Source organism: Carcharodon carcharias, chromosome 9 (genome assembly GCF_017639515.1).
Source record: "Carcharodon carcharias isolate sCarCar2 chromosome 9, sCarCar2.pri, whole genome shotgun sequence".
Classification (NCBI taxonomy): domain Eukaryota; kingdom Metazoa; phylum Chordata; class Chondrichthyes; order Lamniformes; family Lamnidae; genus Carcharodon; species Carcharodon carcharias.
In genome coordinates, this window is record NC_054475.1 from 16618696 (window position 1) to 16634142 (window position 15447).

General features: G+C 43.5%; 1 protein-coding gene across 3 annotated transcripts in view; it reads right to left on the reverse strand.

Annotated features, from left to right (window-relative positions):
* The window catches only part of ikbke (inhibitor of nuclear factor kappa B kinase subunit epsilon), a 57325-nt gene that overhangs the window by 28051 nt on the left and 13827 nt on the right, over nucleotides 1-15447 (reverse strand). For all 3 annotated transcript variants that reach the window (XM_041195625.1, XM_041195627.1, XM_041195626.1), the window contains exons 6-12: nucleotides 15048-15208; nucleotides 14550-14660; nucleotides 12792-12971; nucleotides 9497-9693; nucleotides 5775-5833; nucleotides 4014-4105; nucleotides 382-483 (exon numbers count right to left, since the gene is read on the reverse strand). In XM_041195625.1, coding sequence (XP_041051559.1) covers nucleotides 382-483; nucleotides 4014-4105; nucleotides 5775-5833; nucleotides 9497-9693; nucleotides 12792-12971; nucleotides 14550-14660; nucleotides 15048-15208 — 902 coding nt within the window. The remainder of the gene's footprint in view (nucleotides 1-381; nucleotides 484-4013; nucleotides 4106-5774; nucleotides 5834-9496; nucleotides 9694-12791; nucleotides 12972-14549; nucleotides 14661-15047; nucleotides 15209-15447) is intronic.

Consider the following 15447-nt stretch of genomic DNA (forward strand, 5'->3'; position numbering starts at 1 on the left):
GACGTGTTCAGGAGGAACAGGTAACCTTGGGTCCATGGTTCCCAAAGCTCTCCCCCACTGGGGGTTTTCCTAACCTCATGTCTGGTTCTGCTGGAGACTCATTGATAGGAGATCGATCACTGTGATTGATCAATGGTGTGCCTACACCACAGGGACTACAGCGGTTCAAGAAGGCAGTTCACCACCACCTTCTTGAGGGCAATTAGGAATGGGCAATAAATACTGGCCTAGCCAGGGACGCCCACACCCTGTAAATGAATTTACAAAATAACTCCATTATCATTGTATCATGTGACTATGGTAGAAGGAATACTGGATAAACCCTGGACTTTTATCACCTAGTAACTCCAGGTAGGGAATGAAACCATCATTAATACTCACAGCGTTTGAATTTTCATCATGGTGTTCTGACAGAAACTCAGCTTCAGATTCAAAGTTTTAAACTGCTGAAGCATCTTCCTACATTCTTCCTTCAAAATCACACTGAGAAAAAATAAACATTGATCTGTCAATCAGTCTATTAACCAGGTGATCGTCAGTCTATTTCTAAATCTACCAATTTGTCATCGATCTGTAAATCAATAATCTGCCAGTCATCCCAACAAAGCATTAAAAAGCCAATTGGCCAGAGTCCCAGTTTTAGTTACCAAAGTATATAATTTTCAAATAGACTTTAATAAAGAGCTGAAGACCCAAATTGCTCATATATGAATCATAAAATAGTCATAGATGAGGAATGTCGTCTTAATTCACCCATTCAGACAGACCCTACATTCCCCTCATTGTAACATCCAGTTGTCTCAGCTTTACTCCTCCTATACTGCGGAATTCATTCCACACTCTGGTAATTCTTTGTCTGAAGAAGGAATTCCTTTTACCAGTCCTAAAATGACTATTTAATAGTTTGAATCAGTATTCCCATTCTGACTTCCAAAGTTTGATTTAAAGCAATATTCTGTGTTAACTTTTTCTATACTCAGTTCTTTTACCCCACTATGGAATCCTCTCTCAGAAGCCTCATCTCCAGGCTGAAGACTCCAAATTTTTTTTTAGTCTTTTCCAAGACCATGATACTGGGATTTGCTTTCTTTCTCTGCTCTGCCTCCTATATTCAAATGTCCCTCCTGTTTCTTAGCAACCAGAACTGCACTAAATATTCCAGTACAGTCCAACTGGAGCACGATATATTTGATCCAAACAAGTGTGTACGTACATGGTGTCCGACAGCAGGCTGTCTAAACATAGGGAGGTATCACAATCAAATCTAACCTTCTTTTCACCACTTCACCCCCACAGTAAAAATTCTGGAGGCAGAGATCACTGCTTCGCAATCGAGGGCAGAGGCCCTGGCTGATTTTCAATCTCTCTAACCAAGGGGCACCGTGCCAATCCTGTATCCAGCCGAAAGCAGCGAACACAATCTCTTTATAGCTGAAACGCTCCAGCCCAGGCAACATCCTGGTGTACCCTCTCCAGTGCAATCACATCCTTCCTATAGTGTGGCGACCAGAATTGCATAGAGTACTCCTAGCTAGCGTTTTATGCAACTCCAACTTAACCTCCAAGCTCTTATATTCTAGGCCTCGGCTAATAAAGGCAAGTATCCCATATGCCTTCTTAACCACCTTATCTACCTGTGCTGCTGCCTTCAGGCATCTATGGAAATGTGCACCAAGGTCCTTCTGATCCTCTGTACTTCCCAGGGTCCCACCATTCATGTGTATTCCTTTGCTGTGTTAGTCTTCCTAAAATGCATCACCTCACGCTTCTCAGGATTAAAGTCCGTTTGCCACTGCTCTGCCCACCTTACCTGCCCATCTATATCATCCTGTAATCTAAGGCTTTCCTCCTCACTATTTACAACACCACCAATTTTCATGTTATCTGCAAACTTACTGATCATACCGCCTATATTCACGTCTAAATCATTAATGTACGCCACAAACAGCAAGGGTCCGAGCTCCGATCCCTGTGATACACCACTCATCACAGGCTTCCAATCATAAAAACAGCTTGAATATCAAATTCCGGCCCTCTCTGATCTGACTGCTCAGTACAACAGACCCGGGCAGTGTAGCAGAACACTTTTCGGAGCTTATGTGGGTTATTAAAAGGCACAAATCTAGTTGGAAAGAGTTGGCTATTTCACCCCCGATAAACTTGAGCTCATCTGAAACTCTGCTGCGTGTATTCCAGGAAACAAGTCCTGTGTACCTATCACCCTTGTGCTCACTGACCATTCTCCCATGCTTTTGACGAGGTCCCGCATGGGAGAATGGTCAAGGTGGTAAAAGCCCATGGGATCCAGGGCAAATTGGATTCAAAACTGGCTTAGTGGCAGGAGGCAGAGGGTTATGGTCAAAGGCTGTTTTTATGATTGGAAGCCTGTGATGAGTGGTGTACCACAAGGATCGGAGCTGGGACCCTTGCTGTTTATGGCGTACATTAATGATTTAGACGTGAATATAGGTGGTATGATCAGTAAGTTCGCAGATAACATGAAAATTGGTGGTGTTGTAAATAGTGAGGAGGAAAGCCTTAGATATAGATGGGCAGGTAAGGTGGGCAGAGCAGCGGCAAACGGACTTTAATCCTGAGAAGTATGAGGTGATGCGTTTTAGGAGGACTAACACAGCAAAGGAATACACGTGAATGGTGGGACCCTGGGAAGTACAGAGGATCAGAAGGACCTTGGTGCACATGTCCATAGATCCCTGAAGGCAGCAGCACAGGTAGATAAGGTGGTTAAGAAGGCAAATGGGATACTTGCCTTTATTAACTGAGGCCTAGAATATAAGAGCAGGGAGGTTAAGTTGGAGTTGCATAAAACACTAGCTAGGAGTACTCTGTGCAGTTCTGGTCGCCACACTATAGGAAGGATGTGATTGCACTGGAGAGGGTACAGAGGAGATTCACCAGGATGTTGCCTGGGCTGGAGCATTTCAGCTATGACGAGAAACTGGATAGGCTAGGTTTTCCTTAGAGCAGAGAAGGCTGAGGAGGGACATACAAAATTATGAGGAGCATAGTTAGTGTAGATAGGAAGAAACTTTTCCCCTTACCAGAGATGTAAATATCCAGGGGGCATAGATTTCAGGTAAGGGGCAGGAGGTTTAGAGGGTATTTGAGGAAAAGTATTTTCACCCAGAGGGTGGTTGGAATCTAGAACACACTGTCTGAGGGGGTGATAGAGGCAGGAACCCTCATAACATTTAAGTATTTAGATGAGCACTTGAAATGCCATAGCATACAGGGCTACGGCCAAGAAAATGGGATTAGAACAGATAGGTGTTTGATGACCAGCAGAGACACAATGGACCGAAGGGCCTGTTTCCGTGCTGTATAACTCTACAACTCTACACTGGTTACTAGTTAAGTAACACCCCAATTTTAAAAGTCTCATCCTTGTGTTCAAATCCCTCCATGCCTTAGATCCCTCCCTGTAATCTTCTCCAATCTACAAGAGTCAGATACCTGAACATTTTTATTTCTGGCCTTGTGAGCATCCCACAATTTTAAACACTCCACTATTGGCAGTTGTGTCTTCAGCTGCCTAGACCCTAAGCGCTGGAATTCCTGCCCTAAACCTCTCCGCCTCTCTCTCCTCCTTTAAGTTGCCCCTTAATATCTATTTCTTTGGCCATTAAACCTTTGGTCATCTGTCCCAATATTTGTGTCAAAGCTCCTTAATGGTTTACTGTATTAAAGGTGCTATATAAACAAAAACTGCTGTAGTAGATCCCCTCATTGGGCATTTAGATAGCACCTCAAGTGTAGTAAACCATTCCAAGACACAGAATCAGAAAGAAAACTCTAAAATGGGGCTTGCAGCAGTTCCAGGGCTATGTACAATGGGCTTCATACCGCTTCTGAAATTCAATCCCTGCTGTGAAATGGGAAGTAATTCATATCAGGCTGGTAATGATAACACTGCGCTTTGCAAAAAGAGCAATCATGCCCTAGCAAGGAGACCATTTCACCAAAGTTGCATTTCACCTTTCACAGATACTCACAGTATCCAGTATGTCCCTCGCAGGATAAAGTCCTGACATTTCATCAGAGATTTTGTGATCCTCAACAGCTTGTGAACAGCACTGATCACTATCTGAAATACAATGTCCACAAAACACTCTGCATGTATAAGACTAGTGCAGCGATTCGAAACATGGCAACATTTCCCTAACTATTTGAGGGTAATCATCAAAAGAAGGACATGTCAATGATGACGATTTAATACTTTCTACATTTCCTCCATGCAAGGACCTCATCAAACACTCCCAGGGCAGGTACAGCACGGGGTTAGTTACAGAGTAAAGCTCCCTCTACACTGTCCCCATCAAACACTCCCAGGGCAGGTACAGCATGGGGTTAGATACAGAGTAAAGCTCCCTCTACACTGTCCCCATCAAACACTCCCAGGACAGGTACAGCACGGGGTTAGATACAGAGTAAAGCTCCCTCTACACTGTCCCCATCAAACACTCCCAGGGCAGGTACAGCACAGGGTTAGATACAGAGTAAAGCTCCCTCTACACTGTCGCCATCAAACACTCCCAGGGCAGGTACAGCACAGGGTTAGATACAGAGTAAAGCTCCCTCTACACTGTCCCCATCAACAAACCCAGGACAGATACAGCATGGGATTAGATACAGAGTAAAGATCCCTCTACACTGTCTCCATCAAACACTCCCAGGGCAGATACAGCATGGGGTTAGATACAGAGTAAAGCTCCCTCTACACTGTCTCCATCAAACACACCCAGGGTAGGTACAGCATGGGATTAGATACAGAGTAAAGATCCTTCTACACTGTCTCCATCAAACACACCCAGGACAGATACAGCACGGGGTTAGATACAGAGTAAAGCTCCCTCTACACTGTCCCACTGATGCACCCCAGTCCCACCCTGAAAAGCTGACCCTGTTTCTATGCTAGTGCATCCACTTCCATGTGTTACACCCCATCATCCATTGGCCAATTTATCCCAGTGCAGAATACGGGCCATTTTCCAATCTGACCAACCTGGACAAAGAACCAGTTGATAAGTATGTCGAGACAGCAGAGCAGCATCAGACTCCAGACCATCCAGCTGGGTTGAAATTGCTTTCAGGTCACTGTGGTAAAAGGTCAGCGTCCAAAACAACACCCATCTTCTCCCCTCCCCGCTCTGCTCACTGTCAGTGTAACAGTAATTACACTGTCAAGGTCCAATAAGCTAAGCAGACTCAGGCCTGGTTAGTACTTGGATGAGAGACTGCTAGGATGGGAGACTGCCTGGGAATACCAGGTGCAGTAAAAAAAAAATCTTCTGACCCCTTTAATCACATTTTGATTTAAAGGTTGTAAGTTTCCTTTAAGCTTTGTTCTTGGTTTTACAGCTGACCTGAATTAGGGGCTGTGCCTGATTTATCCCAATTTTGTTAATTTGGTTTAATTGGTTTTACTCAATAAGAGTTATAACACTCCAGTGGCTCTTCACTGTACCTGAAGCTTTGGTCTGGGCACAAAGTTCATTGTGTCTGGATTCTGCTGAAGTGATGAATTTCAAGACGATGATGAAAGTCATCTTTTCCGATTTTCGAAAAGAGTTATAACATTCCAGTGCCGAAGAGATTGGGGGATAATGTGACACTGCAGAGCTGTCTTGAAGTAAAAGACCAGCTTTGGAATCATTCTTCTATGACAAGCACTTATTGAGTGTAACACTTATTTTCCTCCCACAGGCTCCTCCCTACAAACCCCCACCCTCTCTCCATTACAAACCCACAGTTACCTTTGAAAGATTCGCATCATTGATTATATCAAACTTTGGAGGAAACACTGGTATCTCAGCTGCGAACAGAGGGAACAAGAGAAAACAGGTGAAAAATTAAGGACCAGAACCTCCTACAATTCTTTCCATCGGGACAACTCAGTGTAAAGTTCACTTGATTCATACGTAAGGTGGAGTCTCCATGTGATGCACCAGCCCATGTTATGTTAACAAACAGAAAAAGTTTGCTCCCCCAAAAAATTGCATGATAGAATTCTTCTCAGTCTACAAAATTATTAAAGCTAATATCCCACTCAGAGGCTTAAAAATGAAATCTCTATTGAGGGAGGGCTGCACCGTCAGAGCTGTTTGCTTATTTGAACTGCAATCACTAATTGCTGGAAAAAACCTGTTTCAATGGGAAAGGCCTGGTGATTTACTGGAAATCACCTGATGGAGGAATTTTATGTTTTAAACTCGTATTTTTTTAACTTAGTTGGGACTCAACTGAACAAGTGAAAAGCTGCCCAGCTTGCACTCTCCTTGCCTTGCCTGAAATAGTGTGGTTATCAGTATCCAGTTAGGAATCATCAAAGACTTGTCTGTCTTTGGAAACCTAAGAGGCTGAGATGAAAAGGATTAATCTGGCGCTATTTTCCTCCATGCTAAAGCTCTGTGGTGAGAACCTCCAGGCATCTACTGGGACTAGCGATCTTCTTCACACGAGGGATCTCCAGATCGGTGGAGTCGAAACCCTGCGAGTTATCCTTCTCTTATAAAGTATTTTCTTCAATTGCCCATCCCTGCAGAGACGCTACTTGTTTGTCCTTGGTTTGTGTGTGTGTGTTGGGGAATTTTAAAAGGGATAGACAGTTATACTTCTAGATTACAATTGTGTGTTAACCAGCACTTGCATCTTGTGTTAAAAAAGCTTTGTTTTGGAAAAAAATCAATCATTCTTAGTTTATTGAAAGAAGCATACGAACAAGGAGCAGGAGTAGGCTATTCAGACGCTAGAGCCTGCTCCACCACTTAATAAGATCATGGCTGATCTGATAGTAACCTCAAATCTGCATCCCACCTGCCCCCGATAACCTATCACCCCATTAAAATATTCAAAGAATCTGCTTCCACTGCCTTTTCAGGAAGAGAGTTCCAAAGGCTCACGACCCTGAGTGAAAGAAATTCGCTTCATCTCTGATTTAAATGGGCAACCCCTTATTTTTAAACAGTGACCCCTAGTTCTATATTCTCCCACAAGAGGAAACATCCTCTCCACATCCACCCTGTCAAGACCCCTCAGGATCTCATATGTTTCAATCAAGTAGCCTCTTACTCTTCTAAACTCCAGCGGATACAAGCCTAGTCTGTCCAACCTTTCCTCATAAGACAACCTGCCCATTCCAGGTACTAGTCTGGTAAACCTTCTCTGAACTTCTTTCAATGCATTTACATCTTTCTTTAAATAAGGTGACCAATACTGTACACGGTACTCCAGATGTGGTCTTACTTGTGCCCTGTATAACTAAAGCATAAACTTCTTACTTTTGTATTCAATTCCCCTCACAATAAAGTATAACATTCTATTAGCTTTCCTAATTACTTGCTGTACTTGCATACTCACCTTTTGTAATTCATGCACTAAGATACCCAGATCCCGCTGCATCTCAGAGCTCTGCAATCTCTCACTATTTAGATAATATGCCTCTCTTTTATTCTTCCTGCCAACATGGACAATTTCATAATTTCCCACATTATACTCCATTTGCCAGATCTTTGCCCACTCATCTTAACCTATCTATATCTATATGTAGTCTCCTTATGTCCTCTTCACAACTTACTTTCCTACCTATCATTGTGTCATTAGCAAATTTGGCAACGATCCCTTCAATCCCTTTATCTAAGTCATTTATATAAATTGTAGAAAGTTGAGGTCCCAGCACTGATCCCTGTGGCACGCCACTTGTTATATCTTGCCAATAATGAAAAAGACTCATTTATGCCTACTCTCTGCCTCCTGTTGGCCAGCCAATCGTCTATCCATGCCAATATGTTACCCACCCCCCCACCCCATACCATGAGCTTTTATTTTCCGCAATACCTTTGATGTGGCACTTTATAAAATGCCTTCTGGAAATCTAAGTACAGTACATTCACTGGTTCCCCTTTATCCACAGCACATGTTACTTCCTCAAAGAACTTCAATAAATTGGTTAAACACGATTTCCCTTTCACAAAACCATGTTGACTCTGCCTGATGTCCTTGAACTTATCCAAGTGCCCTGCTATAACCTCTTTAATAATAGCTTCTAACATTTTCCCTATGACAGATGTTAAGCTAACTGGCCTGTAATTTCCCCCGCTTTCTGTCTCCCTCCCTTTTTGAATAATGGAGTTCCATTTGCTATCTTCTAATCTAATGGGATCACTCCTGAACCTTGGGAGTTTTGGAAAATTAAAACCAATGCATGAATGATCTCACTAGACACTTCTTTTAAGACCCTAGGATGAAGTCCATCAGGACCCAGGCTCTCGTCAGCCCACAGCTCCAACAATTTACTCAGTAAAGCCTGGTTAAAGTCTCTTTTATTCTGGGTTTAACAGTAGTGAAGGTAAATAATTGGCCATTTTGGTGAGTGAATTAAACTTTTTAACTAATGGCATGACTGCCTAGATAAACAGTGCACTTCTCCCATCCCGGTTGTAACAGCTGCCAAAGAGTCAGTACCGAGGGAGTGCTGCACTGTCAGAGGGTCAGTACTGAGGGAGAGTTGCACTGTCAGAGGGTCAGTACTGAGGGAGAGTTGCACTGTCAGAGGGTCAGTACTGAGGAAGAGTTGCACTGTCAGAGGGTCAGTAATGAGGGAGAATTGCACTGTCAGAGGGTCAGTACTGAGGGAGCACTGCACTGTTGCAGATGCTGAGTTTTGAATGAGACATTAAAGCAAAGCCTTGTCTGCCCTCTCGGGTGCAGCAGGGAGTTCTCCTGATGTCCTGGCCAATATTCATTGCACAGCGTTTTCTAATTTGGTGCAATAAGAAAACAGGCATTTAGGAGGTAGCAAGTCTTTGAGGTGAAAGTCTGGAGGCTGTATTTAAACAATGGGAGTAACAAAGAGTGAATCATCGCCAGCTCAATGTAAAATAGAGCTTTGTTCAGCATATTTATCCTACACATTTAGGAACATAGGAAGAGGAGCAAGCTATTTAGCCTCTCGAGCCTGTTCCACCATTCAATGAGAGGTTGATCTGCAACCAGACCCCATATATATCCTCTTTGGTCCATATCTTTTAATAGCTTTGGTTAACAAGAATGTATCAATCCCAGATTTAAATTTAACAACTGATGTAGCAACAATTGTCATTTTTGGAAGAGGATTCCAAACTTCTACCACTCTGTCTAAAGAAGCATTTCCTAATTTCACTCCTTAAAGACTGGTTGTCATTTTTAAACTATGCCCCCTCGTCCCAGACTCCCCAACGAACAGAGATAGTTTCTCCCAATCTACCTGAACCATTCCACTCAATATTTCAAAAACATTGATCAAATGAAAATGCTTTATTCAAAATTTTCTGACATTTTTATACTGAAACCTAATCGAACCTGAACATTACGATGAAAACATAACTTGAGTTTTTTAATCATCACCGCAATTGCAACCTGAACTGAAACAAAAGCCCCATCCACCTCACTCAAACTAAGAAGCTAGGCTAAACCTCAACTCAGTAATCCAGCCACTTACGCTCTTTGTATATGACTCCAATAGGCACCTTGGGCTCTGTGCTCACCAGCATGGTGGGCCTATCCTCAGTTGTTTTAGGAAGCAGCTGCACCTGTTGAGTCAGCTCCAACTCCAAGCGATGCCCCTCATAAATGAACTCTTGGTTCTGAGGGGAGATGTCAGTCTGTTTGGAGATGGCTTCCAACAATACTTTGATTCTGTGAAAGACAAAGGCAAGATTTTGACGCTGAAGTGATGGGCTGGCTGACACTAACCTACCCATTTCTGTCTCAGTTCCTCTTGTCTTTACACATTTTAAATCAATACTTTTATGATAATTGAAGACACCAATGGTACTTTTTAATAACAGTCTCTTGCCTCTGTATCCTTGCTGTATTAAACAGTCATTACAACATCTTCAACTTTAACTCATCCTTTCCCAGGCATGTGGCATTTCGCACTTCACTTCTATAATCCCAGAAATGCAAGTTTGGCATCTCCTAATCAATATTTCATCAAATTACCTGATCTCTCCTACTCTTCTCAATCTCTAGCTGTGTCTCGACTCCTCCATTACAAACAGGGACCACATTTCAAAAGTGCTTCATTGGCTGTGAAATTTCTTTGGACTTCCTGAAAGGTGCTATAGAAATGCAACCAATTTCTTTCTTGCTTGGTTTTTCCAGAACAAATTTTGGGAAGTGTTAATATCTCAGAACTCTTGAGTAATTCAAGAGGATTTCATGGAAACATAGAAACTAGGAGCAGGAGTAGGCCATTCGGCCCTTTGAGCCTGCTCCGCCATTCATTATGATCATGGCTGATCATCCAACTCAATAGCCTGCTCCCGCTTTCTCCTCATATCCTTTCATCCCTTTCACCCCAAGAGCTATATCTAACTCCTTCTTGAAAACATACAATGTTTCCGCCTCAACTACTTTCTATGGTATGGAATTCCACAGACTCACAACTCTCTGGGTGAAGAAATTTCTCCTCATCTCAGTCCTAAATGGTGTACCCTGGATCCTCAGACTGTGACCCCTGGTTCAGGATTCCCCCACCATCGGGAACATCCTTCCTGCATCTACCCTGTCTAGTCCTGTTAGAATTTTATAGGTTTCATAGGTCTCTATGAAACCTATTTCAATAGTAAGCAGAGACTGGGATAAGTCTGTAAAACTAAAAGTTGGGTGGTGTAAATAGGATCCAAGCTGGTTTGTGAAGCTGAAACCAAGACACAGAGCTTTTTTTTATTGAGATAATTTATTGACTTGTTCAGTCTCACAGCTCTTCTTCCACACAATCCAGTGTCCCAGCTATCCCCTATTTATACTCTTTTAGTATAGCAAACCAGATGGGTTTTTATGACAATCAATGACAGTTTCAAGGTCACCATTACTGAGACGAGCTTTATATTCCAGTTGCCATGGTGGTTTTTTTTCTTTTTTTGTGCTCAAGGACAATTAATACCTATCACTTGTTTCTCTTAACCTTAACAATGTAGTTGACATTAACAGGTGTGCGGGTAGGTGAGAAAGAGGGGACCACGCAAATATACTAAGCTGTACATCCCGACAATGCTGTGATAGCACTTCTGGTAAATGTTTACATGCAGATTGAGTGTATGACCTACTGACTGACAGGAAGCTTATGGTTTCTGACAACAAATAATCAAACCTACAACAACAGCAATTTGTATTTACATAGTGTCTTTGAAGTAGTAAAACAATAAATGACTTTATTAGCTGCACTGCATAATGCAGAGAGAGCAAAGTTACCCAGTTATGGAGAACAGGGAGGCAGCAGCAGCAGAGGGGAGCCATTGAGCAGTGAAATCTGTGATAGGACCAAAGCTATAGTAACAATACCGGGAGCAAGTTCTCCACCAAAAGTCAAATTCATAACCCTAGAAACCATGGTAAACAACCCACCAAAAGAATGGGTGTTCCCAGCCCAGGGTGAGACACCAAAACCAAAGTGTGAGTCATCTGAGGAAAGAACTTCAGAACCTGGTGCCCCTGCTTTAGTCAAGGTTCTGGACACATCACAGGGTGCTCACCGGTTTCATCTTCACCTTGAGTACGGGCTCTGCTAACTGATGCTAACAATCTTCAATAAGGGAAGAGTGAGAGTAGTATCCATACCTGAGATCTCTAAGTATGAAAAGATTTAGACAACATCTCGTATTCATTCATTTGTTCATGTGTGCTCTGTTCAAAAGCAGGTTCTTGGTCCATTGCCTGCTGATGCTTCACCCTAAGCTGATTTTCTTGGCAGTTTTTGTCATTGTCTTCCTCTTTCAGGGGCAGGATGAGGATGCCAGTCTCAAGTCTACCTCAGCGGGAATTGAACCCATGCTTTTCGCATTAATCTAAACCACACACCAGCCATCTAGCCAACCGGAGCTAGCTACCCCGCCCCCAACACCACTTACAGGCTTTCGAAATACTGTGAGGACAAGCACTGTTAGACTATCTAAAGGGACTGTGAGCAGAGCTAGAGAATGAGTAGACAGCCATTGGCAAGCTTGGGACGAGAAAGACATGCTTGAGTTAATGTTGTGTCCGTTAGCAACTTCACAACCTGGTGAATGGTGATGACTTTCTGAGTAACAACAGGGCTGAGGGTGACAAGATCAGTGGTGAATGAATGCTGTGTGGATTGAGTTGAATGAGAACCAGAGTCCCTCAGGATCTGTCCTGTTAGATAGGGTGACATATTCTGGAGCTTTGCTTGGATTCATGTTTAATCTCAGGAATAAACTTTCACTGGGGGTTTGAAATGTGTTGGGTGGAGATAATTATGGCAGCAATAACAGTCAGTGCTGGGTGAATGAGCAGCAGTAACAGTAGGACCAAGTTATGATGAACCTTTATTAAACACTGATTCAATGTCAACTGGAGCATTATGGCCACTTCCGGACATCCACTTTAGGAAGGATGTGAAGGCTTTAGAGAGGGTGCAGCAAAGGTTGACAAGAATGGTTCCAGGGATGAGGGACTTCAGTAATGAGGATAGACTGAAGAAGCTGGGACTATTCTCAAACAAGAAGAGAAGATTAAGAGCAGATTTGATAAAGGTATTCAAATCACGAGAGCTGCTTTCTATGGTTCAAGATTGGGTGAAGCACCAATTCTCTGTCCCTCATGCATTCCAACACAGCTTCTCGCTGGGAGCGTGGGATCAGTGAATTTACACTCTTGGGAAAAATTAAAAGGGCTTTGGAGATCTACAGAATGAAACAAAGACCCTCTGCTTGAACTTGCTACATATGATCATCAAATCTAAGGACATAAAGACAAACAAGAAGACTCACGTGTTGTAAGAGTGGATGTAAACTTTAAGCATTGTAGCTTGCTGCAGTGAGAAGATATGGATCACCGTTCTGTGGAGGATGTCATTGGCCTCTGCAAAGAATTGGTCAAATCCCCAACATTTGGCCTGATCAGCCTCTAGGATGCTGGCAAGGATGGGAACTAACAGGTCTTTCAATCCCCTGGAGGAAAACAGCAAAGGAAGAAAGGGAACACAGTAGATCAATTATACCAGCCATTGGTAGATACAGGTTTTATTAACCAAACAGAAGCGTGAGCAGCATAAGCAATAACAGCAGGAGTAGGCCATTCGGTTCCTTGAGTCTGTAACATCATCCAAAAAGATCATGGATGATCATCTACCTCAACCCCACTTTCCCACCCTATTCCTGGTGCTGAGAGTCAGCACCTTCAGGAACTGTCCCCCAGTGAGAGTCAGCACCTTCAGAAACTGTCACCGAGTGAGAGTCAGCTTCTTCAGGAAATGACTCCAGTGAGAGTCAGCACTTTCAGGAACTGTCCCCCAATGAGAGTCAGCACCTTCAGGAACTGTCCCCCAGTGAGAGTCAGCACCTTCAGAAACTGTCACCGAGTGAGAGTCAGCTTCTTCAGGAAATGACTCCAGTGAGAGTCAGCACTTTCAGGAACTGTCCCCCAATGAGAGTCAGCACCTTTGGGAACTGTCCCCCAGTGAGAGTCAGCACCTTTGGGAACTGTCCCCCAGTGAGAGTCAGCACCTTTGGGAACTGTCCCCCAGTGAGAGTCAGCACCTTTGGGAACTGTCCCCCAGTGAAAGTCAGCACCTTCAGGAACTGTCCCCCAGTGAAAGTCAGCACCTTCAGGAACTGTCCCCCAGGGAGAGTCAGTTTCTGTGGAACTGTCCCCAGTGAGAGTCAGTTTCTGTGGAACTGTCCCCAGTGAGAGTCAGTTTCTGTGGAACTGTCCCCAGTGAGAGTCAGTTTCTGTGGAACTGTCCCCAGTGAGAGTCAGTTTCTGTGGAACTGTCCCCAGTGAGAGTCAGTTTCTGTGGAACTGTCCCCAGTGAGAGTCAGTTTCTGTGGAACTGTACCCCAGCGAGAGTCAGTTTCTGTGGAACTGTACTCCAGTACCTCCATTGAATTCATCTTAGAAGACAGACTTGCATTTGTAAAGCAACATGTCATGTCTTCAGGACATCACAACGAATGAATTACTTTTGAAATGCACAGCCTGATCCCATAAGCAACGAATGAGATCATTGCTGTGGTGCGGCTGGAGTGAGGTATGCAGGCCAGGGTGCCACATTCAGATCATGCAAGGAGGTGTTTACCAAAGTTAACAGACACAGGCTTTGGTTTAACATCCCATTAAAAATGATGTTTTCAACATTGCAGCATTCCCTCAGTGCAGTGGCTGCCTGCAACATGTGCTCAAGTCCTAGAGTGTGGTGTGAACCCACAATCTACTGCATCACTGCCAACTGAGCCTCGCTAAGATGTCAGATCATGCTCATTGATCCTTACAGTGCAGATCACATCCGCCATGATCCAATCCAACTGGTGAAACAGGCTGAAGGAGCTGAATGGTCTCCTCCTGTTCCCATTGGTCCAGTGCATCTTATGCATTGCATGTATGAACACATCTTGCCCCTTTTGCTCGTTATGGTCAACTTCAGACTAATTTAACACATTGCAATAACATAACTATGAAAATCCAGCCAGCCATAGATCGGAGACCAAGGTTGACCCTGCCCCATTATGTCCCATCTTTGGAGGACTTACTTAGAGAGCCTGCAACTGACTGGAAGCTCATAGCTCCACTCGACTGGAGCAAAATCACTCCGCTGCACTCCCGCAATCGCTCCCTCTGGTTTCTCAGTTGTGATTTTATACCTGGAATTAAACCACTTAGAGTTGATAAAAAGCTGGTCAATCTCCAAGATAGATGGATAGGATAGTTAGGAGAGAGGAGATGGTGTGGGAAATAAGTAGGATTGAAAGATGAGTAAGAGGTTTAGTGGGAAAGAGATAATAGGATTGGATAAAAAAAAAAGCTTGAGATAGAAAGTTTACAAAATGGCAAGTGGAAAAAGAGAGATAGAAGAGATGGAGTGGAGTGGAGTGGAATGAGACTGAGGTAGTGGGATGGGATTTAAAAATGGATGGAACAGGAAGGGAAGATAACTAAAGATGAACAGATGGATGGGTAGATTTGTAGATGGAAAATTGCATGGATTAATATAAAGAAGTAATTCAAAAGCCTTGCTGAAAGTGACACACATCATCTCCTTGTTCTTGCGGGGTCCTCCGTATGGAATGAAGGGTAGACTGCCAGTAGCTGCTTGGTAGAATGTCACACCAATACTCCACAAATCCACCGTGACACCATACGCCTTTTTCTGAGGTTTCCGAAGTACAGCGCGTTCATACATATCCGGGTGCTGCCAAGGGGAAAAGACAACCCGGTTAATATTGGAGATTGTAAAATTCATTTTGATGCTTCTTCCCACTCCCTGTCCCACTCAACTCCCACCAGTTCCTCTTTCCTTAAGGCACTGACTGTCACTGGGATTTTATTCAATAAGGGTCTTTGGGTGTCATTCTGGACAAAGGGTGTCAGCAAGCTCTCCAATGTAGGAAAATCGTAGTTAAGACTGACCCAGGCTTTATCCAATCTCCC